This window comes from Oryctolagus cuniculus, chromosome 8 (genome assembly GCF_964237555.1).
Source record: "Oryctolagus cuniculus chromosome 8, mOryCun1.1, whole genome shotgun sequence".
Lineage (NCBI taxonomy): Eukaryota > Metazoa > Chordata > Mammalia > Lagomorpha > Leporidae > Oryctolagus > Oryctolagus cuniculus.
Genome location: NC_091439.1, coordinates 87,516,379 through 87,541,850, shown reverse-complemented (window position 1 = coordinate 87,541,850; position 25,472 = coordinate 87,516,379). Strand labels below are relative to the sequence as shown.

Here is a 25,472-nt window from a genome sequence, read left to right as displayed (position 1 = left end):
TTTTGATATCGATATTTCACTAGGAGCCCTTTTCTCAGTTGCATCCAGAATGGCCCTTTCCCATGATGGTTAAGTGGGCAACTTACATTTTTTTTTTTAACTTTTCATTCTAAATATCACTACTCACTGAGGTGTCATTAATGATTAGCTAGTGGGAGTGATTAGCAGAAGACAGTCTAAAATCACTTGTCACTTTCTCGCCACGGATTGCTCAGACTTTGCGATGGAGCCCCGCACAGGTGCACAGCTGCCTCTGATATGGTCTGCTAACCAGTTTCTCCGCCTCATTATCTTCAGCCGTTGAAAACGCGGATGGTGGCATGAGAGAGATGTGGGCAAGTGAAGGCTGGTGATGAGCTAGAGTTGGCAGATAGCAGCCTTGTAGCTAATCCTAATTATCACCGTCTTGCAATCGCCCTGGGAGATGAAGTTTAGTTCTAGGGAGACGGAGTCTAGACAGACGCTGAAAGTTTTCTTTGCTTCCTCCTTGGTTTCTTTCCAAAGTTCACTATGGGATCTCAGTGCAACTCTTGCAGCCGCCTTTCCTATCACGGCCTCCGTCTCCACACTTGGAGCTCAGTTGAGTGGGTTGCACAATCACCTAGTGTGGAAAAGCCCGAGACTGAAGGGCATTTCTAGGATTTTTGCTGCTTTGACTAGCAAAGCAAAGATCAGATTTTCATTCATAAATGAGGCACAAGGCAGGGAGCTTTAGAATCCTTCCGCCTCCCCTGCCCCGTTCCCCTTCCCATCTCCTACAGTGCGCGGCCTGCCTTTCCATGGGGTGATCGATCTATAACGGGTTTCTAAGCCCAGGAGTTGGAGTAAGAAACTCAAAGCTTCAGCATCCAATTCGATGTGATAATAAGAAATTTGACTGAAAAATTGGTATATTTTATCAGACTCTTTTTTTAAGAATTCAAAATAATTTCTTTTATTTACTCCACTGATTTTTGCAGTGTCTTGGTGAAGAAAGTTAGAATAGGGACCACTTGACGTTATCTGTTGTAGTTGAAATTTTGCTGTGGATGGAAATTTTGCTTGTTTGTTTTTAACATTTGTTAAACACTAAAGCTTCCTATGAGTTGTTCTGTTGGATTTTCATGAACATTCTATGGTTTTCATATGATTATCATCTCTGATATTACAAAAGAAGAAATGGAGGCCGGCGCCTTGGCTCACTAGGCTAATCCTCCGCCTTGCGGCGACAGCACACCGGGTTCTAGTCTCGGTTGGGGCACCGGATTCTGTCCTGATTGCCCCTCTTCCAGGCCAGCTCTCTGCTGTGGCCAGGGAGTGCAGTGGAGGATGGCCCAGGTACTTGGGCCCTGCACCCCATGGGAGACCAGGAGAAGCACCTGGCTCCTGCCTGCGGCGGCCATTGGAGGGTGAACCAACGGCAAAGGAAGACCTTTCTCTCTGTCTCTCTCTCACTGTCCACTCTGCCTGTCAAAAAAAAATAATAATAAATAAATAAATAGAAGAAATGGAAGCACAAGACAATTTAATACCTTCACCTACATATGGGTATTCAATGTTAGGGCTGTGATCTCATCACAAGTATGCCTTCCAGCTGCACTTGACCATGAAGCTTTCATTGTACCCAGCACCTTGCAGTGTTTTAGTTACTTATATTCTATTCTGTTGATGGACAGAATGGAGACAGTAGTTCAGTCATTTTCTCCACATCCTATCTGAGCAGGCTGGACCCCACCTTCCTGGGATCTTCCTTCTTGACTCAGCTCATTACAAGTGAGGCTATTTATAATCGTAAGTCTAGTAGGCATGAGAAGAAAATCTGGCCTCAGCTTTTAAGATCTTCCTGCAGATGCTGTGTGGTCAGACACAATTTATTTCATTCTTACAGCTATTTCTGAAGAGGGCATGAGGATTCTTATCCTGAGGCCACCTATATATTGAATTTAATGAGTGGCCTGTTATTGACTGATGTGTAGCTAGTGACTTACATGGAATAGCCCAGGTTTCAAGGACAGATGTCTCAGTTTAATTCCCAGTGAACCAACATGCAAATTAATCCTAATATTGTTTAACAGGAAACTGTCCTGGCAAGGTAGCCAGGAAGGGCTGGGAAAAGAATGCTTTGTGACAGCGGAGACTATTTCTGTGTGACCCTCTTGAGCAGGGCATATGTAGGGGACAAATGGATGCAGTGGTGTGGGTGAGATGGGTGCTGTGTTCCTGCCTTCCAGGGCACCTCTGCCAGCGTTGGCCCCACCCAGCTGGGGTCAAGTAGAGCATCTCTCCGTTCTACCCTCGTTTTTCAAGTTTTGCGTCGCTTCCCTCAAACTTAGCTTTTCGTCCTTAGCCTGCTGTGAACAAACTTGACTGCTACCTCCAGGTTTACACTGAGCTGCTGTGGAGAAAACAGAACCATGGGTGATGTTGGAACATGTTCTACTGGGCGAAGGAGGCAAAAGAAATGAAACAGATTCAAAAGTAATAAAGAATACACTGCTGAAGAGGCCTCCGTTAATTGGGTGGATTACCAAACCCGAGCCTGCCAGAGAGATGAATCTAAAGCAATTCAGCATTTAATAAGGGCTAACATGCAGGCCCATTGAGGTGCTTGTCTCTGCGGCTGGACTTTTAAGGAATTACCTTCTTTTTCATTAATTAAGGCGCCTCTGGAAACCATGGCTTTTGTTCCACATAGGAAATAAATCTGATGATCCCTCTGACCTCTTCTTTGTTGTTGTAGCTGTTATTTTCTGCAACTGGGTAATGCTTTCATGTTAAAAGCCTCCAAGGGTCACGTTGTGAACTGGATGGAAAATTCTGCCGAGGGTCCTTTCTGGCTGTTGATCTGTGCAGTGCCTGTGTGCAGCTTCAAAGCCCTGTTTTGTTCCCCCTCCGTTCCATTAATGTCTACCTTTCATTGGCTTTCTGACAGGGACATAGTTAGCTTGATAATAATGATGTTTATGAGCATTGCAAACATCAGAGGTATAGCAAGCAGTGTGTTTTCGTATGAATAAGAATCTATTTCATAAATAAGTCCTTGCCATCAGTCAGGATGTCACCCTTTTTGGAGGAGTGCTTAATATTTTGGTCAGCTCAGTGTCTCATAAGGTACAGACTAAGAAAATATGTGTTGATTATATGTATTTATCTCTAGCATTCAAAATCAACATGGAGCAGAGGTTCTGTATCCCTGAGCAAAAGTAGCAAGTTTCTGAGGTTCACACACAAGTAAAAACCACAGAACCGGGCCTGGCACTGTGGCGCAGCGGGTTAACGCCCTGGCCTGAAGCGCCGGCATCCCATATGGGCACAGGTTCTAGTCCCGGCTGCTCCTCTTCCAATCCAGCTCTCTGCTATGGCCTGGGAAAGCAGTAGAAGATGGCCCAAGTCCTTGGGTGCCTGCACCCACGTGGGAGACCCGGAAGAAGCTCCTGGCTCCTGGCTTTGGATTGGCCATTGAGGCCATTTGGGGAGTGAACCATCGGATGGGAGATCTCTCTCTCTCTCTCTGCCTCTCCTCTTTCTCTGTGTAACTCTGAATTTCAAATAAATAAAAAAATCTTAATAAAAAAAAACCAGAACAACACTTTGACTTCCCCTCCCTCCCCCTGCGTGCTGGTGAATTTCATCTTCTTTCCTCAAGTTCACACTTGCTCCTTCTGTGAAGATCACAATGTCCTATGAGACTGAATATTAATAGCTATAGTGTAAGTGGGTTCTTGCAAATTAAGGGCTTTTTTTTTTTTTGCAGAATAAGTAAAATGATAGAGTTGCTGCTATATCCAACTTTTGAATATTTTTGCCTGAGGATCATGGACTCCATTATTTTAGCTAAAATTTCATCATATATGGTCCAGCCACTAATTTGAGAGGAGAGGAAGTTTTTATTCTCTTTGTGAGATTTTTCATTAAAGTATAGTCTGTGCCCTTTACTTCTGGTTTACAACATTAATATTTGCAACACAACATGTAATGGCTAAACTTTATCACCAGCACCTCTGCATGCCTGTTGTTCTATGAAATGTATTAGCAGAACTATTGAACTTAAGGCACTATGTCAATCATGTCCCCAGTTTTACTTATTGGGATTTCATTGCCTGCTAACGTGCTCTGCAAAATATATAAAACATCACTGGGAAAGAGATTATTCAACTGGTAATATAGCTAATTTGTTGAACTGATGGGGATATGTGTACCATTTTGAAAAGAGATTTAAAAAAAAGCCTACAAGGAGATAGATTCCACAATGTAGGAACCACTGGAGAAACTAGATTGCCAAATGGTTGCAACAGCTGAGGCTGGCCAGGCCAAAGCCAGGAGCCAGGAGCTTCTTCTGGGTCTCCCACATGGATACAGGGGCCCAAGCACTTGGGCCATCTTCCACTGCTTTCCCAGGCACATTAGCAGGGAACTAGATCAGAAATGGAGCAGCTGGGTCTTGAACTGGCACCCATATGGGATGCCAGCATCGCATACGGAGGTTTAACCTGCTGTACCACACACTGGCCTCTAAATTAAAACAATTAAATAAAACATCTTTGTTATGATGTGTGGGAAGATTTACACTTCTTTTTTTAACCACTTTATTGGAGTATGATTGACATGTCAAAAGCTCTACATATTTAAGGCCGGCGCCGTGGCTCACTAGGCTAATCCTCTGCCTGTGGCACCGGCACCCCAGGTTCTAGTCCTGGTTGGGGCGCCGGATTCTGTCCCAGTTGCTCCTCTTCCATTCCAGCTCTCTGCTGTGGCCCGGGAAGGCAGTGGAGGATGGCCCAAGTGCTTGGGCCCTGTACCTGCATGGGAGACCAGGAGGAAGCACCTGGCTCCTGGCTTTGGATCGGCGAAGCGCCAGCCGTGGCAGCCATTTGGGGGGTGAACCAACAGAAAAAGGAAGACCTTTCTCTCTCTCTCTCTCTCTCTCTCACTAACTCTGCCTGTCCCCCCCCCCCCCAAAAAAAAAAAAACTCTATATATTTAATGTATACAACTCACAGAACTTGGGGATAAAGGATCCCCTGTGAGATCAACACCACCATCATAGACCTATCTATCACCTCCCAAAGTTTCCTTCTGCCTCCTTTATGAATATTATTTAGTTACTTATTTTTATGATCAGAGCACATAAGATCATGCTTCTTAACAAATTTTGAGCGTCCTGTCCAAGGTTGTTAGCTGTAGATGCTGTGCTGTGTAGTAGATTTCCAGAACTTATTTACCTGTGGAATTTAAACTTTGTACCTTTGACCATAATCTCCCCATTTCCACTCCCTCCTGCTCTGGCAACTGCCATTCTGCTCTCTGCTTCTGTGAGTTTCACTGTGTTAGATTCCAGTTGTAAGTGAGTTCATGCAGTTTTTTCTTTCTGTGTCCATCTGATTTTGCATAGCCAACTGTCCTTCAAATCCAGCCATGTAACAAGTGGCAGCATTTCCTTATTTTTAAAGGCTGAATAATATTCCATTAAATGTATATATTCCATATTTTTTTATCCATTTATTCACTGATAAACACTGAAGTTGATTCTGTATTTTGGACACTGTGTATGATGATGCAGTGAACATGGGAGAGCAGATAACTTTTCAGCCTACCGATCTATTCAGGTTTCTATTTCTTCATTATTCAGTCTTTTTTTTTTTTTTTTTTTTTTTTTTGACAGGCAGAGTGGACAGTGAGAGAGAGAGACAGAGAGAAAGGTCTTCCTTTCGCCGTTGGTTCACCCTCCAATGGCTGCTGCAGGCAGGAGCCAGGTGCTTCTCCTGGTCTCCCATGGGGTGCAGGGCCCAAGCACCTGGGCCATCCTCCACTGCACTCCCTGGCCACAGCAGAGAGCTGGCCTGGAAGAGGGGCAATCAGGACAGAATCCGGTGCCCCGACCGGGACTAGAACCTGGTATGCCGGTGCCGCAAGGCGAAGGATTAGCCTAGTGAGCCATGGCACCGGCCCCCATTATTCAGTCTTTGTCCATTGTGTTTCTAGAAATTTGTCTATTTCTTCCAAATTATCCCAATTTTACCATATAATTATTCATAATAGTCTGTTATGATTTTTTGTATTTCTGTGGTATCAGTTATCCTGCCTCCTCTTTCTTTTATAATTTTATGTATTTCATTCTTCTCTTTTTTTCTTAGTATAGCTAAAGATTTGTCAATTTTATCCTTCAAGAACACCAATTTCTAATTTTGTTCATGTTTTCTACTATTTTTATGATCTCTATCTCAGTTGTTTCTACTGTAATGTTTATTATTTTTTTCTTTCTGCAAACTTGGATCTTAGTTTGTTCTTATTTTTCTAGTTCCTTAATAAGTAAATTTAGATTACTTGAGATCTTTCTTTTTTCTCAGTTTGGGCATTTATCATTATAAATGTCATTCTTAGAATTGCTTTCACTGCTTCCATAAGTTTTGATATGCAATGTTTCAATTTTTTGTTTGCCTTAAAATATTGTTCTACTTCCCTTTTGATTTCTTCTTTGACTCATTGGTTGTTCAAGATGTCCATATATTTGCAAATTTTCCAAATTTCTTCCTTTTATTTCTAGTTTCATATCATCATGGTCAGAAAAGATAGTTGCTATGATTTCAGTCTTCTTAAACTGATCAGACTCGTTTTGTCGCCCAGCGTACAGTCTAACTGGGAGGATGTTCTATGTGTGGTTGAGAAAAGTGTAAGCTCTGTTCCTGTTGGATGGAATGATCTGCACGTTCTCTGTTAGGGTCATTGGGTTTGTAGTATTTTTCAACTGCTATCTCTCTGTCTTCATTTTCTATCAGGATCTTCTCATTTTTTAGGATTTTTTTATTTGAAAGGTAGAGTGACAGGGAGACACACACACACACACACACACACACACAAATCTTCTATCCACTGGTTTACTTTCCAAATGGCATCAACAGCCAGGATTGGGCCAGGCTGAACCAAGAGCCTGGACCTTTATTTGTGTCTCCCACGTGGGTGGTAGGAGCCCAAGTCCTTGGGCCATCTTCCACTGCCTTCCTAGTTGCATTGGCAGGGAAGTGGATCAGAAGCAGATCAGCTGGGACTCCAACGGGCACTCTGATGCAAGATGCTGATACTGGGGCCGGTGCTGTGGCACATGGTACCAGCTCGAGTCCCAGCTGCTCCTCTTCCGATCCAGCTCTCTCTGGCCTGGGATAACAGTAGAAGATGGCCCAAGTCCTTGGGCCCCTGCACCCACGTGGGAGACCCAGAAGAAGTTCCCAGCTCCTGGCTTCGGATCGGTGCAGCTCCAGCTGTTGTGGCCAGCTAGGGAGTGAACCAGCAGGTCGGAGACCTCTCTCTCTGTCTCTACCTCTCTCTGTAACTCTTTCAAATAAATAAAATAAATCTTTAAAAAAAAAAAGATGCCTATATTGCAAGCCATGGTTCCACCAGCTATGCCACAATGTTGGCCCCTGGATGATCTCTTCATTGTTGAAAGTATTGAAGTCCCCTACTAATATCATATTGCTCTTATTTCTGTCTTCCATTCCATTATTTGTTTTGTATATTTAGGTACTCCAACGTTGGATACATATGTATTTACAGTTGCTCTATCTACAATGAGTTGACCCCTTTTCCATTATCTACTACCTTACTTGTCTCTTGTGACTCTGTTAAAGTTTATTTCCTCTACGTATAGACACTTCTATTCTCGTTTGATTTTCACTTGTGTGAGCTATGCTTATTCCTCCCTTCATTTTCAGCCTATGTATATCTTTAAAGCTACAGTGAGTCTCTTATGGGCAGCATAGTCTGGATCTTGTTTTTCTATTCATCCAGCTTCTCCAAGTCTTTTTTTTTTTTTTAAGATTTATTTGTTAATTTGAAAGGCAAAGAGAGTTACAGAGGGGCAGAGAGAGGTCTTCCATCTGCTGGTTCACTCCCCAGATGGTGCAATGGCTGGAGCTGGGCCAATCCAAAGCCAGGAGTCAGGAGCTTCTTCCAGGTCTCTCAGGTGAGTACGGGAGTTGAAGGACTTGGGCCATCCTTCACTGCTTTCCCAGGCCATAGCAGAGAGCTGGATCAGAAGTGGAGCAGCTGGGACTAGAAGTAGAGCCCATATGGGATGCCAGCACTACAGGCAGAGGCTTTACTTGCTACACCGCAGTGCCTGCCCCTCCAAGTCTTTTGATTGGAAATTTAATTCATTTACATTTAAGGTAGTTACTGAGGGGCTCATGTTGTGTTGTGGCATACTAGGAAAAGCCACTCAGGTTCAAGTCCTAGCTGCTCCGCTTCCTATCTACCTCCTTGCTAAAATGCCTGGGAAAGGCAGCAGAAGATGACCAAAGTGCTTAGTTTCCTGTACCCACATGGGAGACCTCTTTGAATCTCCTGACACCTGGCTTCAGCCTGGTCTAACACTGGCCATTGCAGCCATCTGGGGAGTGAACCAGCAGACAGAAGATCTCTCTCTCCCTCTCTCTCTCTCTCTGTAACTATGCCTTTCAAATAAATAGATAATCATTTTAAAGCGATGAAGTTGTTATTGATAAGTAGGGACTTCTTATTGCCATTTTGTTTTCTGTGTGATAGCTCCTTTCTTCCTCTCTTGCTGTGGTCCTTTGATTTATGATTTTTTTTTTTTTTGGTAGAGTTTTGTTTTGATTCCTTTCTGTTTTGTGCATCTGCCGCAGGGTTTTGTGATTATGATGCAGCTCACATAAAATGTCTTACAACAGCTTGTTTTAAATTGATGACAACTTAAATCATGTACAGAACACTCCTCTCTCTCTGTACCTCACTATTTTATGTTTGTTATTGGCGTCACAATGTATATCTATTTATATCATGTATCCATTAGCAAATTTTTGTTAAATAACCTGTAGTTATTTTTAATACTTTTTTCTATTAACTTTTATTGTAGAGTTAAAAGTGATTTATAGACCATCATTGCAGTATTAAAGTATTATGAGTTTGACTCTACATTGCAATGGTGGTATCTGTGCAGGATTAGTTCTGGGACCTCCTGTACATACCAAACTCTTCAGATGCTTAAGTCCCTTATTAAAAACAATATAGTGTGCTTGCATGCAACCTATGCACATCCTCGAGTATACTTTAAATAATCCCTAGATGACTGATAATACCTAGTACAGTGTAATCCAAAGTAAGTTGTTGTTCCACTGTATTGGATAGTCCTGTTCATATTCGGTGTAGACATATTGTTTTTATAAATATTTTAGATCAGTGATTGGTTGAATCCACACATGTGGAACCCATGAACACGGAAGGCTGACAGTACTTACTGTAACCAGTGAGTTTTATGCTGTCCTGTGTTTTCATGTTGCTAATTAGCATCCTTTTGTTTCAACTTGAAAAACACCAGTTAGCATTTGTTTTTGTGAGATAGAACTAGTAGGGCTACACTCTGTTAGCTTGTATTTGAGAAAGTCTTTCTCTTTCATCCATTGCTGATAACAGCTTTGCAAGCGAGCAAATTGTTCTTGCTTGGCAGTCTTTTCCTTAAGCATTTCAGTAGTATCCCATTCTTCTGGGCCACAGCTTTCTGCTGAGTCATCAATACACTGATAGTCGCCCTTGTATGTGACAGGTCACTGTTCTCTTGCTGCTGTCAAGATCCTGTTGTTGATTTTGGGAAATTTGATTACCTTGAGTTTTGGTGAAGCCCTCTTTAACCTATTTGGAGTCTTTGGGTCTCAAGAATCGTATAGATTTTCCTCCCCAAATTTGGAAAGTTTTCTGTTATTATTTCTTTGACGATCTTCCCTCTGGCCATGCCCACTTCTCTTGTTCTCTCTCTGGGACACTCTGAGGACTATATGCAATCTCTTGATCCTGCAAAGCCAAGCTGGTACCAGTGTGGAGACTCTTTGTTTACTTCCCTTATGGCAGTGTTCTGAGGGGTTCAAGATTGTGTGCTGTCTTCCAGTCTAGCAGTCAAGGCAGCTGTTTGCTGTCTGTGCACCTGTCTTCAGGGACTCGTGCACACTGTCTGCAGAGGAGGACTATGGATATCGGCTGTAGTTGTGTGGGTAGGGGGGTGGCGTGTGGGGTGCTAGGGATTCTTTTTAGTCAGTTGGCAAGTCTGCAAGTGAGATGTCTTATGGGTTCCATGGGCAGGGCTCTTGGCAGTGAACATAGACCAGTTAGTAGGATTTGTAGCTGTTTCTAGGAATCTGCAGTGTGGTTGCTTTGAACCCCCTGGCTCTGCTCCTGTCAGTTCCGGGCTGTTCTGTCAGGCCAATCCTCCCCACGTTCTGGGTGAGTTGAGATGAAAGTTGGTTTCTTGGCCAGGGTCCCTCAAGGCTGAGGAATCTGGGTGAAGCATTTTCCTCTCACTTTCCCCTGGAGGAGAATTTAAAGTCCAAAACAGTCTCTCATATTCTGCGCCGTGTTGTCTTGGGAGAGGATGATACAGGAAAAGAGAAACTCTTCTTCTTAGCCTCTCCAGTGCAGTGCACCTGTGTATGGATTTGCTGTTGTTGTTGTTCTACCAAGATGCTGGAGCCTTTTGTCTGTACTTCTGGTCTCCCGGGAAGATTTTGTCATCTGTGGTTGTTAAAATTACTGCTTCTGTGGATGCTTGAGAGCTGGAACCTCCTGTCATCCAGTTGATGTCCCAGAATTATACTCTTGTCCTTAGACATAAAGTATCATTTGTTTCATACGTGCTGCGCATAAGTAATTTAGAGGCATCTCCATGACCTTGTAAGTAGCATAAATATTCTGAAAGGCCCACCTGGGACTTCCACAAGAGCTGCTCCACAACCATTGTGAGCTCCACCTGGGCCATGCTCCTCATTCTTCAGCATGCCCTCACATCTCCTGGAAAAGCTTCTCAAATGCAGGTTCTGATCCAGAAGTTTCTGGTCAGTGTCAGGGGTGGGGCCTGAGATTCCGAACTTCTCAATGAGCTTCCAGGCAATGCTGGTTTCTGGGCACTGATGTGCAAGGTGCCCTGTCTCAAAGAACGTAGCATTCACATGAGAGTTGGAGGGCTTGGTCTTGGTTGTATGGTGAAGACAGAGCTTGTCGTGGGACAGCTCTCTAGGAGGGTGCATGCAGGCCATGGTGCTTAATTGCTTGCTTGGACTATGGAAAACCACGTTTGTCTATTTAGTCCGATATTATGGCTGTTGGCCTAAGACTGATCTCTGTAACCAAAATCAAAGTGGACTATGCAGCTGCCAAAGATTCCTAAGCAGTAAGAAGCCTAGGCCTGGGGCTGGCGCCGTGGCTCACTAGGCTAATCCTCCGCCTGCGGGTTCTAGTCCTGGTCGGGGCGCCGGATTCTGTCCCAGTTGCTCCTCTTCCAGGCCAGCTCTCTGCTGTGGCCAGGGAGTGCGGTGGAGGATGGCCCAAGTGCCTGGACCCTGCACCCCATGGGAGACCAGGAAAAGCACCTGGCTCCTGCCTTCGGATCAGCACGATGCGGCGGCCATTGGAGAGTGAACCAACGGCAAAGGAAGACCTTTCTCTCTGTATCTTTCTCTCACTGTCTACTCTGCCTAACAAAAAAAAAAAAAAAAAAAAGAAGCCTGGGCCCGCCTGCAGGTCTATCATCTGCTGGAATTAGAGCCTTTCCTCTCAGAATTCTGGTGGGTTTGGGGCAACATTTTGGGTGCATCCTTGATGTTTGTGTAAGTCATATGCCCCATCGTTGGTGAAGGGAGACAGTTCTCTGGGGTTTTTCCCCTGAGCACCAGTAGGAATAGAAAGCACTTTTGCTGCCAGTCTCCTGGGTACCATTTGACTAAGTTTCCTGGTATCTGTGGTAAAATTAGCTATGGATGCCTTCAGAGTGGGAAGGTCCTCAAATGCCAAGTGATTGCCAAAGAGTAGTTGTCATATCCTCTTCTGAATACCCCCCTCCTGGGAGGGCTGTTTGCTCTGTTCTGTTTACTGGAAATTTTGAAAGTCATAACAATAATTTACAAAGCTGCCTCTTCTGAAATGCCATATTTTGAAGTATCAAGATTCACTGATATTTTTAACATTTATTTATTTATTTGAAAGGCAGAGTTGGCCGGCACTGCGGCTCAATAGGCTAATCCTCCGCCTTGCAGCGCCGGCACACCGGGTTCTGGTCCCAGTCAGGGCGCCGAATTCTGTCCCTGTTGCCCCTCTTCCAGGCCAGCTCTCTGCTGTGGCCCGGGAAGGCAGTGGAGGATGGCCCAAGTGCTTGGGCTCTGCACCCCATGGGAGACCAGGAGAAGCACCTGGCTCCTGCCATCGGATCGGCGCGGCGGCCATTGGAGGGTGAACCAACAGCAAGGGAAGACCTTTCTCTCTGTCTCTCTCTCTCACTGTCCACTCTGCCTGTCAGAAAGAAAGAAAGAAAGAAAGAAAGAAAGAAAGAAAGAAAGAAAGAAAGGAAGAAAGGAAGAAAGGAAGAAAGGAAGAAAGGAAGAAAGGAAGAAAGGAAGAAAAGGAAGAAAAGGAAGAAAAGGAAGAAAAGGAAGGAAGGAAGGAAGGAAGGAAGGAAGGAAGGAAGGAAGGAAGGAAGGAAGGAAGGAAGGAAGGAAGGAAGGAAGGAAGGAAGGAAGGGAGGAAGGAAGGGAGGGAGGGAGGGCAGAGTTACAGAGAGAGAGAGGGAGACACAGAGAGCAAGGTCTCCCATTTGCTGGTTCACTCCCCAAATAGCCACAATGGCCAGGGCGGGGCCCATCCGAAGCCAGGAGCTTCTTCCCAGTCTCCCACATAGGTACAGGTGCCAAGCATTTGGACTATCTCAGGCAGCTTTCACAGGTGCATTAGCAGGGAGCTGGATCGGAAGTGGAGCAGCTGAGACTCAAACTGGCATCCATATGGGATGCCAGCCCTGTGGATGGCGGCTTTACCACTACGCCATAGCACCAGCCCCCTGATTTTTTTTTTATTTAAATATGGAAACTGAGCACTAGCAGCCTCACTGATCTCATTGGGAGGGGGTGTATATTAGGAGACTTTGGAAGAGGGCATGCACCTTGTAGGTCAGAGATGGCAGCCCCTTTATAACAACATTAGCTGTAGGACTGCTCCGAGGAGGGTTAGGTAGGTGGGTTCTTCCAGCCAGCTACTCCCAGCTGTTGCTGCCTCACTTTCCATCAGCAGCCGAGGCCTGTCTGAGCTGCTGCCACTGTGTTTCTGCCGTCTGCCTCTGCACTCCTGCTACAATTGCCCTCGTCAGCCCTCGTCTTCTTCTCTCCCCAGAGTCATTACAAGAACCTGTTAAGTGGTTTGACAGCGCCAGGCGTGTTTCAGTCTTGTCACCTCCTCTCTTGCCCTTAGAGTCTGTTCTGAAACCTAGCTCTGCTCATCCTGTTTACTTTCCAGCCCCTGGAGGACAGGTTGAGACTTTCAGCCTGGTTCTGCCTGTCACTTCTTACACCACCACCCCTACTCTCTTTGCACACCCAAACTTGGACATTTAATTAAACACACAGGGCATTTTCTCATTCCTTTTCCTTTGCTTAAGCTGAGCCCTCTGGAATTTGCTTTACCACTTCCCTACTTAGAAAGCCTATTTTGTTGTCACGTGGGATGAAATGATATTTCCTTGGGAAAAGCTTCCTGAGACTTCCGCTTTTCTCCCGCAGTTCCTTGCTCATGCTTCTTACAGTTGATGTCCAAGAAGTATACTCTTGCCCGTAGACATTAAGTATCATTTGTTTCATACATGCTGTACATAAGTAATTTAGAGGCGTCTCCATGACCTTGTAATTAACATAAATATTCTGAAAGGCCCACCTGTGGACTTCCATAAGAGCTGCTCCACAACCATTGTGAGCTCCACCCTGGGCCATGCTTGGGAGGCATCCTGGTCACCTACACATGTGTCTCCCCCAGTAGACTGTAATCTGCGAACCCGAGGTCTGATTGCAGATGTTTGTGTGTGTGTATCACACCTCTAGCAACGGAGCTGGCATATAAGAGGTGCTTAAAATAGATGATTCTGGAATGTGCAGGCATGGAGTAGATAGGAGGACAGGTAGATGGACAAGTGCAAGAACAACGTGGAGGCTGGCTCCACGGCTCACTAGGCTAATCCTCCACCTAGCGGCGCCAGCACACGGGGTTCTAGTCCCGGTCGGGGCGCCGGATTCTGTCCCGGTTGCCCCTCTTCCAGGCCAGCTCTCTGCTGTGGCCCGGAAAGGCAGTGGAGGATGGCCCAAGTGCTTGGGCCCTGCACCCCATGGGAGACCAGGAGAAGCACCTGGCTCCTGCCTTCGGATCAGCGCAGTACGCCGGCCACAGCGTGCCGGCCGCGGCAGCCATTGGAGGGTGAACCAACGGCAAAAGGAAGACCTTTCTCTCTGTCTCTCTCTCTCACTATCCACTCTGCCTGCCCAAAAAAAAAAAAAAAAAAAAAAAAAAAACCAAACATGGAGAGACTTAAGAGACTTAATCTTCGTGACTGACATAATTGGTGGCAAATTATTTGTAAACATATATGCAAATGCATGTGTCCACACATATACTGTGGCAGGGACTCTATGCTGTGAATCTCTCCTATTAGATGATTGCCAACCACAATAGAAACTGATAACTTTGATTTTTTTCTTAAAGAACTGATGTTTGATTTTGCTCAGACCCAGTTCTTGGCTTTTTCCTTCTTCTAGGATGACGGAGGTCTGCGGCTCGTGGCCAACGCCATGGTGTGGGTGTCGGAAGGGGGGATGCTGCAGATTACCAGCAGAATTCTGCAGGCCGAAGCTGCGGGGGCCAGCGCTGAAGAAATCATCTACAGGATTGCAGAGGATGACCCTCACTTTGGTAACTCTTTTTTTTCCCCCTGTGGCCTGATTTTATTGTTGTTTTCAGCAGTCTAGGATTGGCTATTGTGCAGTGCCATGCAGAAAGATTTGTGATTTCAGTGAGCTGAACTTCCTGCTTCCTGGTTTTTTTAAAAAGATTTATTTATTTATTTGAAAGGCAGAGTTACAGAGAAAGGATGAGAAAGGAAGAGAGAGAGAGAGAGAGAGAGAGATGTTTCATTCCCTGGTTTACTCCCCAATGGCCACAACAGCCAGGGCTGAGCCAGACTGAAGCCAAGAGCCAGGAAGTTCATCCAGGACTCCCATGTGGGTGGCAGGGGCCCAAGCACTTAGGCCATCTTCTGCTGCTTTCCCAGGTACGTTAGCAGGGAGCTGGATCGGAAGTAGAGCAGCCGGGACTCAAACTGGTGCTCTAGCATGGGATGCTGGCATCACAGGCCACAGCTTCACCTGCCCTATCACAACGCTAGCCCCAGAACTTTCTAATACTTCATACATTGCCCTAAAAACAGCATAATCATGATAGCTATCACACTGCACACAGTGGCCAGGTAGTATACTAAGTTTCATGAAGACATTATTCATAACACCTAAAATTATATATATTATTGGGCCAATGCTGTGGCATAGAGGGTAAAGCCACCCCCTAAGACTCCACCATCTCCTATGGGAGCTGGTTCAATCCCAACTGCTCTACTTCCAATACTGCTCCCTGCTAATGTCCTGAGAAAAGTAGAAGAAGATGGCCCAAGTCCTTGGACCCCTGCTACTCACGTGGGAGACCAAGATGAAGCTCCCAACTCTTGGCTTTGGCCTAGCCCAGCCGTGGCCTTTGTGGTCATCTTGGGAGTACTCCAGCAAATCAAAGACCTCTCTCCTCTCTCTGTCTCTCTCTCTCTCTCATATATACACATATACACATACACATATGACTTTCAAATAAATACCTCTTAAAAAATTATATGTATTATGGAGTACAATGTGCTAATTTGATAATTTTCCATGTATATATATATATATATTATATAATGATTAAATCAGGGTGATTAGCATTTCTGTCTCCTTAACAGTTTGTCATTTCTTTGTGATGGGAACCATTAAGCTCCTCTATTCTAGTTCTTTATAGGATACATAATAAAATGCTGTAAACAGTAGATACCTGACCCTGCTGTAGGACCCTAATACTCATTCCTCCTATCTAATTGTATTAAGTACTTATTCATGTCTCTCGTCTCCCTCTACCCCCACCCCTAGCCTTCCTAGTGTCTAGTGACTGCCATTCCACTCTGTTTCTGTGAAATCAACTTTTCTAGCTTGCACAAAGGAGTGAGACCATATGGCATGTTTTGCTGTCTCTGAATTATTTTAGTTAGCATAATGTCCTTCTAGTCATCCATGATACACAAACAATCAGGTTTCATTCTTTTTCATTGCTGAATAGTATTCCATTATAAACCTCCTAAAATTTACATCTCAAAACAATTTCAATTTGCAGGTAAAGAAAACTGGGGTAAAGCAGCCTGCTAATGAATAGCAGTTTAATGTCATGTGTCAGTCTCTCAAACTCCACTTGTATCCTTTTCAGAACATCATCAGATTTCTTTCTTGATGAGACATTAAAAATTTATATAAAAACATTTTGAGCATTCTACATTGTTACTTTCCTTCCAGCAAGATGGTGGAGTATCACTAATATTCTGAGAAATGTCCCACTCTCATCATCTACAAATGCTGGGTAAAATAAAGCAAGATTGATAAGGTGAGGCCAGTGTTGTGGCCCTGCTGGTTAAGCTGTTGCCCATGACACCAGCATCCCATATGCTTTGAGTTCCGACTTCTGATCCTGTTCTTTGCTAATGCACCTGGGAGGGCTGTGGGAGATCGCCCAAGTGCTTGGGCCCCTGTGCCCAAGTGGGAGACTGGGATGGAGTTCCTGGCTTTTAGCTTTGGCTTGGCCCATCCCTGGTTGTTGTGGTTATTTGGGGAGGGAACCAGTGGTTGGAAGACCTCTCCCTCTTTGTCTGTAACTCTACCTTTCACATAAATAAATCATTCAATCTAGCTAGCTAGCTGGCTGTCTTTATCCTTACCACCCTCAAACACACACACAAAGAATGATAAGGTATCCACAGCTGACCTCCCTAGAACAGTGAAAAATCGCCAGTGACAGCAGGACTCAACAGCCAGTCTGTGCAGAGCTCCTGGGGCATCTTCCTCAAGTGGGGCCGAGCGTGTCTCCATCATCTGAGGGCTTGGGCTGTCATGCCCATGCTCTGATGGGGAGCTGATACAAAGACCCTGCCTAAAGCCAGGACTTTGGAAAGACATCTCCTCAGTTAGAGGCACAGAACAGAGCACAAAGAAGCTCACTGGCACAGAGAGACGGCAAAGAAACCTGCCTGTCTTTCTCAGCATTCAGAATGGACACAACAGTCTTAGAATTCAGAGGCTCACGTGTATGTCTCCTACAGATCTGGAGTTAAATTATGATGTGCGCCTGCTTGGAGAAACCCAGAGCTAAGACATTGTATGAAGTTAATCTGAGGCCAGTGATGCTTGTTGAGTTCTTTGCAGAAGGTTGTAGACGCTTCTGTAGAAGCCGTCTCTCAGTGAGGCCATTCAGAACTTTCAAAAACAAAGCCACTGAAGGCTAAGAATTTAAATTACAGAATGTATTAAGAAACAATCTGTAGTACTGTAGCCAAAACAAATAAGATTAAAACTCCAAAAATCTCAAATAAAAGAATCAATCTTAGAAAAAGTATGAAGTAAGCATATTTATAGTGATTTCAAGATAGAAAAGAAGGAATTGAAACTGCAAGGAAATAGCCAAGTGCTATTAAAATAATGGGTAAGTTTTTAAAAATAAGTTGGTCATCTAAAAATGAAAATTATATTCATTGAAAGTGAAAACACGCATATCACATTAAGCAGCACAGAGAGACTAATCAGTTTTTCCCGTAGGCTATCAGATTTTTAATATTATATATTTTCTGTAGTGAAGGAAAAAATAACTATAGATAATTTAAAAATAATTTTAATGTCCACAAAGACCTTAAAGAGCATCATCTAATGAAGAGTTGACCTCACAGTTTTGTTCTAGTTGAGTAGTTGTTCACCACAATGTTGTCGTCTTGAGGAAGGCAGGTGTACCTCTGTGGACCATAGGTGTCTCTGAGAAGTGAGGGTAGATAATTTTTTTAACTTTTCACTTTCAGTACTTTTAGATTTAAAGGTTACAAAAATAGTCCAAAGAGTTCTTGAATGCATGTATTCCTTTTCCTGTTGTTTTTCAAGATTTATTTATTTGAATGAATGCCAGAGTTACAAAGCGGGGGGGGGGGGGGGGGAGTGAAGGTAGGGGGAGAGAGAGAGAGAGAGAGAGAGAGAGATCTTCCATCTGCTGGTTCACTCCCCAGATGGCCTCAACAGCCAGGGCTGGGCCATGTGGAAGAAAGGAGTTTATTTTGGTCTCCTACCTGGGTGGCAAGGGCCCAGACACTTATGCCATCTTCCATTGCTTTTCCCAGGCCATTAGCAGGGAGCTGGATTGGAAGCGATGCATCAGGGACACAAACTAGCTCCTGTTTGTGCAGCATTGCAGGTGGCGACTTTACCTACTATGCTACAATGCTGGCACCAGTCTTTCCCTATTATGACATATTACATGATCGTATAATAATTATTTAAGCCATGACAGTAACATTGACTTGATACTGTTAATTAATCCATAGACTTTATTCAAATTTTGACAGTTTTCTCACCAATGTACTTTTCTAATGCAATTAAGGTTCCCAATGTGCATTTAATTTTCAGGTGTCTTGGGTCTCCTTGAATGTGTGGCGGGCAGTTACTCTGTCTTTGACTTTTGTGACCTTGATACTCTTGAAGACTACTGGTCAGTTAGTTGCAGAATCTCGTTCAACTCATATTTGTCTGATATTTCTCATTATTAGATTAACGGTAGATCTTTTCCCCTTTCTCAGTGCATCATATCAGGAGACACGTGCTGTCATCATATTTATTACTGGTGATGTTAACTTTGGTTGGAGTGGTGTCTGCCAGATTGCTCCCCTGTGAAGTTGTGATTTTGCATTTTTAAAAATACCCTGTTCTCATCATGCTTTCAACTACTGATTTTAAGCCAGATAATTTTAAGTCCTTTTCATCTCTAAAAATCTATGATTCTTTTGATGTACGCATTTTTCTGCCTTTACCTTGATCATTAACAACCAAAAAGTTAAGTCTCCAAATTTCTTAGAAATAGCCCAGTGTTCCATTAAGTATTAAACAGAACAATGCTGAATTAAATGGTTTTTATGCAGATAAAAGTTTGCCTTTTTTGGCTTGATAAATGCTGTATGGGCTTTATTGTGACCCTTTCCTGCTAGAACTCACTTAATTAACTTCTTCCTGTGAATATAATCTTCTGTGTACCCTGAGCTCCCTATTAGGAATAATCCAATTAAGTTGCCCTTAGGAATTATTCAACAGTGAAACAGTGGTGGGAACTAGAAGCCCACTTAACACAAATCGACTTACATCCATCTATCCCGATGAGGTGGCTTTGTGGAGCCCTGACTACAAGGCACTTGCTCATCACTTTAGAACATGCAGCTTGGGCTTTAGGATTTTTATGAACAATTGACCTTGGAGCAGAAACAAATGTGAATTGCTTGTATAGAATGTGCATCAAGGATCTAAGTTCAACTACTTGCAGACTCACTGCTGTTGCCAAATATAAGTTTAGACAAGTTGATTAATTATTGTACTCTTCGATATTTCACAGCTCTGAAAGTAAATTCAGTGAGATGGTTTTAATGAAGTAACTTCAGCATTATTTGAGGGAGAATCCAACTTTAACACATGGCCCCAACCCTCAACTACTTAGCCTCGTTTAAGAAAGCATTAATACAAATTATCCCAATCCCAAAGTAATCCATGGAGATTCAAATGAGATTCCAATTCTTAATAGCTGTGAAATCTTCTCTTCAAAATTCTTGGTTAAAATACAGACTCAGTATTAAGGAAATCCTAAATGGAGATAACTTTCTGGTTTGGAAACCTAGATTTTCAAATATGTAGAGTAACATCTCCTTGCAGTCATGTTACGATAAAAGCAGAGGTGAGATACTACACAAAGGGTTTTCTCCCACTTCTCTGCAATGAACCCCACAAAATCCTGGTATTTCTCCTTTTCTACTCATGGCTTCATCACCTAGGCACCTACAGTCAACACATCCAGGACTGAGCTTTGTCTCACCTGCCGCCTACTCATCTTTCTGTATTAAGCCTGTCAGTGGCATTCCGTCACCCAACCTAATGGGTGATTCTCCTTGAACCCTTCCCCTCTCACTTCTGCAATCGTATTGGTGAGGTGCCAGTGTGTGTGCATTTCCTCAGACATTCGAATGTGGTTATTTCTTCCCACTCTTGCCTCTATTGCCCTCACCCAGGTCTCCATCTCTCCTCTGGATTTTGTAGTAGCCTCTTAATTGGTCCAACTATCAACATAAACGTTAGCTACTCTTATTGCCATTTTTATAGAATGAAGTCCAGCCTCGTTAGTAAGACTTTCAAGCCTTATAGGCTTCTGTATTCTGGTCATGCATGTTACCTGTTGTAAATCAGTTCATGCCATTCACCAGCAGAAAATCTCATGGAGCCTCCTGGTTGTTTGTGAAGCTGATTACAGGAGTAGGAACTGCATCTTGCTTATCTTTGCACCAAAACTAGCACCTGACCAATACTCAGTGACTATTTGAGTTGAAATTAGTGGAAATGACTCATATCCTATATTAATCTATAGAATATGAAAAGTAATTTTTATTGACAGATGGATTTATTTCATTAGGCCATGTTAGGAAAATTCTTCCTTACTTTTCTACTGTATAGCAGAATAACAAGGAAATCAGTATTTGAGGATTTTCTATCTTTCTATTCTCTGCATTTTTGTTGTGGAAATTGCCTTTCAGAATATTTTGCAACTGTACTCACACTCACACACAGTCTACATCCTGGGAAGCTGTGTCTAGTAAGAGCATGTTATGAACAGAATTTGAACCGTGAGAGATTCATAATAGAATTTTTGACTTGAGTACATATGAAAAATAATACAAGAAAGAAAGCTAGAATGAGTTGATTCTATACATGATTGTATGAATAAGAGTAGTGATGTTTCTCTCTCATTTCAGCATTTCATTTTCATCCATGTTGTTAGGCTCACTTTAAACTTGAATTTAGTGCATATAAATATTAGAATGAGTGCTTGCTTTGATACAGGGAACAAATTTCTTTGTGGTAATCAAAATGCACTATCAATTGCCAATTGTCTACAGTTTTAAAATCTGGATTTCCTCCTATAGAACATTTTAAAAATAGATACAATATAAACAGTCTGTGTATGTGTGTGTCTGTATGTGTGTGTGTTCTATCCTTCTCATTACCAGACAAGTAGAGTGGCTTCTTTCAGATTTATTATGGGTGCATTTTCTTTCTTTAATTAAAAAATGTTTAACAGACATAAAATTACATTTGTGAGTTACTATGTGATGTTTAGATGCATGTATACATTATGTATATCCAGTAACTAAGTCTGTCTCCTCAAAGGAAATTTAACATTTCTTTCTGGTGAAAATAGCCCATATCCTACCTTATAGGAGATATCCTACCTTATAGGGCTTTTTTGAGAAAACATTTTTTATTTCATTTATATGAAAGGGAGGGACAGAGGGAGGAGGAGAGAGAGAGAGAGAATACATAAGAGTGCTTTCCCATCTGCTGGTTCACTCCCTAGATGGCCACAAAAGCGTGGGCTGACCCAGGCCGAAGCTGGGAGCTGAGAATGAAATTTGGGTGTCCCACGTGGGTGGCAGGGACCCACATACTTAAGCCATGACCTGCTGCCTCTCAGGGTGCACATTAGCAGGAAGCTTCGTTTGGGAGTGGAGCTGGGACTCAGACCCAGTCACTCCGTTGGGGATGATGGCATTCTGAGTAGCATCTTTTTTTTTTTTTTTTTTTTTTTTTAAATTTTTTACAGGCAGAGTGGACAGTGAGAGAGAGAGAGGCAGAGAGAAAGGTCTTCCTTTGCCGTTGGTTCACCCTCCAATGGCCGCCGCGGCCGGCGCGCTGCGGCCGGCGCACCGCGCTGATCCGATGGCAGGAGCCAGGAACCAGGTGCTTTTCCTGGTCTCCCATGGGGTGCAGGGCCCAAGCACCTGGGCCATCCTCCACTGCACTCCCTGGCCATAGCAGAGAGCTGGCCTGGAAGAGGGGCAACCAGGACAGAATCCGGCGCCCCGACCGGGACTAGAACCCGGTGTGCCGGCACCGCAAGGTGGAGGATTAGCCTATTGAGCCACGGCGCCGGCTTCTGAGTAGCATCTTAACCATGAAGCCAACCAAATGCCAATCCACCTAGTTTTTTCTTTTTTTTAGAGAGAGAAATATACAGTACATTAACATTATCTATAGTCACTCTACTATGCAATAGAACCCTTGAACTCCTTACTTTATAACTCAGTACCCATGGATCACTCTTTCCCCATCCCTTCCCACACCCTTTCCTTTCTGGCCTCTGGCAATCACCCTTATACACTTAATTTCTGTGAAATCCTCCTTTTTTGAAGACTCCACGTATGAGTGAGATCATGCAATATTTGTCTTCCTGTGCTTGGCTTATTTCGTTTACCATAGTGATGTCCAGTTCCGCCCATGGCATTGCAAATGAGAAGATCTCATCCCTTTTATGGCCGAGTAGTATCCCATCATGTGTGCGTACCTCATTTTCTGTAGCAGATGGGCACAGGTTGTTTCCATTTCTTGACTATTGTGGGTAGTGCTGTGACAACCGTGGTGATCCAGCAAGTTTCCCTGGGATATGGACACTGCAGCCTTGCGGGGGAGGTGGGGGATTGCTGGATCCTGTGGATGTTCTCTTTTCAAATGGGGGGGGGGGGCACCACACTTGTTTTCCACAATGACTACGATAATCTGCATTCTCACCAGCAGTGGGCAGCCTTTGCTTCCCACCCCCCAACACCCCATCCTTGCCAGCACTTGTTGGTTTTGCCTTTTCCTAAGAGCCAGTTCACTGGGGAGAGGTGATATCAGATTTTCAGATTCCTGACTCCCAGCCAGAGTCATTCTCATGCTACCAGTGAGGAGCAGAGTCTTAAGGAGTGCGATGCAGCAGGGAGGGATAGACCTGGGTTTAACACCACAGGAAGCACTGACCGTAGCGCCACGTCTGTCCTGTGTCTTCTAGTGTTAGCTCTTATCATTTAAATGGGGCAGAATTCTCCCAAGAATTTCATTGAATGTTCTTTTCTGGTTTTCCATTGTGTTTACATATGAACTCCTTGGTTGAAAAGCTCTCTGTTACCTAGGAAGTTATGGGTAGAAACGAATCTGTTCAGTGTCCAGTATCTGAGTGTGTATTTACCGTGTTCACTACGATGTGGGTTTTTAATGTAACTTTAATAAATACAAGTCAGTAACTTCAGAGGTGAATTGTCCTTGAATGACTTTTAGTTCATTGAGCAAAAAGACTGGCAGTTCTGTGTCTAAAGATGGATTCAGTGATTTTATTGAGTTCTGTGTTGATTTGCTTTTTCCTTAGATAAAAGTAAAGAAGTACATCATTACTTTTCAATGTTTTTTTTTTTTTTTTTTTTTTTTTAAGAGTGTGTCTGGCAGGGGCAGTGAGCTAGGAAAGGAAGCTAAGAGCTCTTTTACTTCCGTGTCCCTGGGACCTGGGCTAACCATGGGCCTGTGCTTTCCTAGGGGATGTGGTCCTCCTGGTGAACATGCCTGCAGACAGCCCAGCTGAGACAGGGCAGCACCTACCCGATGGGAGGACAGCTACCCCCACCAGCACCTTCACCCAGCAAGACATCAACGAAGGCATAGTATGGTACAGGCATTCTGGAGCCCCAGGCCAGAGCGACTCCTTCCGCTTCCAGGTACCCCGTGCTTCCTCACTTTTTAGAGGGCCTATGGAAACTCCATCACCCTTAGTTATTGCTCAGCTTGGACACTTTTCTGCAATTGCCTGAAAAATCACGTTAGGTGGAAGACAAATGCGATTAGTGGCCTTGAGAGGTCGTCTTAATCTGTCAATTCAGACGCCTGGATGTCTCCACCAGCACAGGGGTTTCAGTGGTGGGGAACCTCCAGCCCGCAGGCTGTGTGAGGCCCCTGAAATCCTTTGGACTGGCCCTGCCAAGGCAACTGCAGCTAGGACACAAAATTTAATAAGTCTACAGCAGGCTAATTTTTAAGTTGATAATTGTGTATTGCCCATGAATGATGATAAGAGTATCCAAATGGTCCTTGGCAGAAAAGAGGTTCCCCACCAATAATGGTCTTCAGAAAAAATTCTTAAAAAATATCAGACTTGGAGAGAAAAAAATGTTTGAGTAGTATTGTAGCATTTACCATTTTATGATAAGATTGTGGACCTACAGCCAAACTCAGTGGGTTTAGGTGTCAGTTCTGCTACATATAGGGTAGGAAACTTTGGACAAATCACTTGTTTAAAACCTTTATGCTTTCATGTCCTTATCTATGAAAAAGAACTATTGTCAGGACTTAGTGAATTAATACATATAAAGCATTTAAAATATTGCCTATCACACAGTAAGCACTGCATGAGCGTTTCTTATTACCACTTATACAAATTAATCAAATACCTGTCCACAAGGACACCATCTACAAGTTAAAGAATAAGAAAGCATACTGGCTACTTTCTCTGGCCATTATTAAAATATAGTAAGAAATTAATAAGAGGCCGGCACCACGGCTTGATAGGCTAATCCTCCGCCTAGCAGTGCCGGCACACTGGGTTCTAGTCCCAGTCGGGGCACCGGATTCTGTCCCGGTTGCCCCTCTTCCAGGCCAGCTCTCTACTGTGGCCAGGGAGTGCAGTGGAGGATCGCCCAAGTCCTTGGGCCCTGCACCCCATGGGAGACCAGGAGAAGCACCTGGCTTCTGCCTTAGGATCAGTGCGGTGCACCGGCCTCAGCGCGCTGGCCACGGCGGCCATTGGAGGGTAAACCAACGGCAAAGTAAGACCTTTCTCTCTGTCTCTCTCTCTCACTGTCCACTCTGCCTGTTAAGAAATTAATAAGAGGGTAAACAAAAAATCCACACCACATGGAATATTTTGAATGGCCTCCCAAACAATTGCTGGGTCTTAAAGGAAATCAAAATAGCGTACTATTAAGAAATATTGATGAGGAGGAAATAACATATCAGAAGTTAAATGATGTGCACAAAATTATGCTGAGACAAAAAGTGATGGCAGCTCTCATCAGCTCTCATCATTGAGCAAGAAAGCATAAGAATAAATGGGCCAAATATTTTAAGTCAAGAAACTACAGAACCACAAGGGAAACCTACAGACAACAAAAGGGAGGAATTAAAAGAGATCAGCATAGGAATTGATTAATTATACAATGCTAGAACTGGCAAATGATTACAAAATCTTATTTTATCCCAAGACCAATAAAATGAGACAAACCTCTGGCAGACATAATAATTTGGAAATAAAGAATTAAACAGAAATACACAGCAATAAGGAGTCAGGCATGAGAAAGAGCATGTAAGCATGGATACGGGCAAGAATTTGGTAAAGTGTCACAGAAAATATACATGTTCGTGGTGTCGGGTGTCACCTTGAAATCCAAGGCTTTTCTGATATGCAGGAATCCAGCTGGGGATAAACTAACCATGACAGCTCACCTTGTTAAAATTACCATCCAC

General features: G+C 43.8%; 1 protein-coding gene across 3 annotated transcripts in view; it reads left to right on the top strand.

The window, feature by feature from the left end:
- The window catches only part of FRAS1 (Fraser extracellular matrix complex subunit 1), a 499,229-nt gene that overhangs the window by 332,742 nt on the left and 141,015 nt on the right, over positions 1 to 25,472 (top strand). For all 3 annotated transcript variants that reach the window (XM_051820195.2, XM_051820194.2, XM_051820196.2), the window contains 2 exons: positions 14,550 to 14,703; positions 23,493 to 23,671. In XM_051820195.2, the coding sequence (XP_051676155.2) occupies positions 14,550 to 14,703; positions 23,493 to 23,671 (333 nt within the window). The remainder of the gene's footprint in view (positions 1 to 14,549; positions 14,704 to 23,492; positions 23,672 to 25,472) is intronic.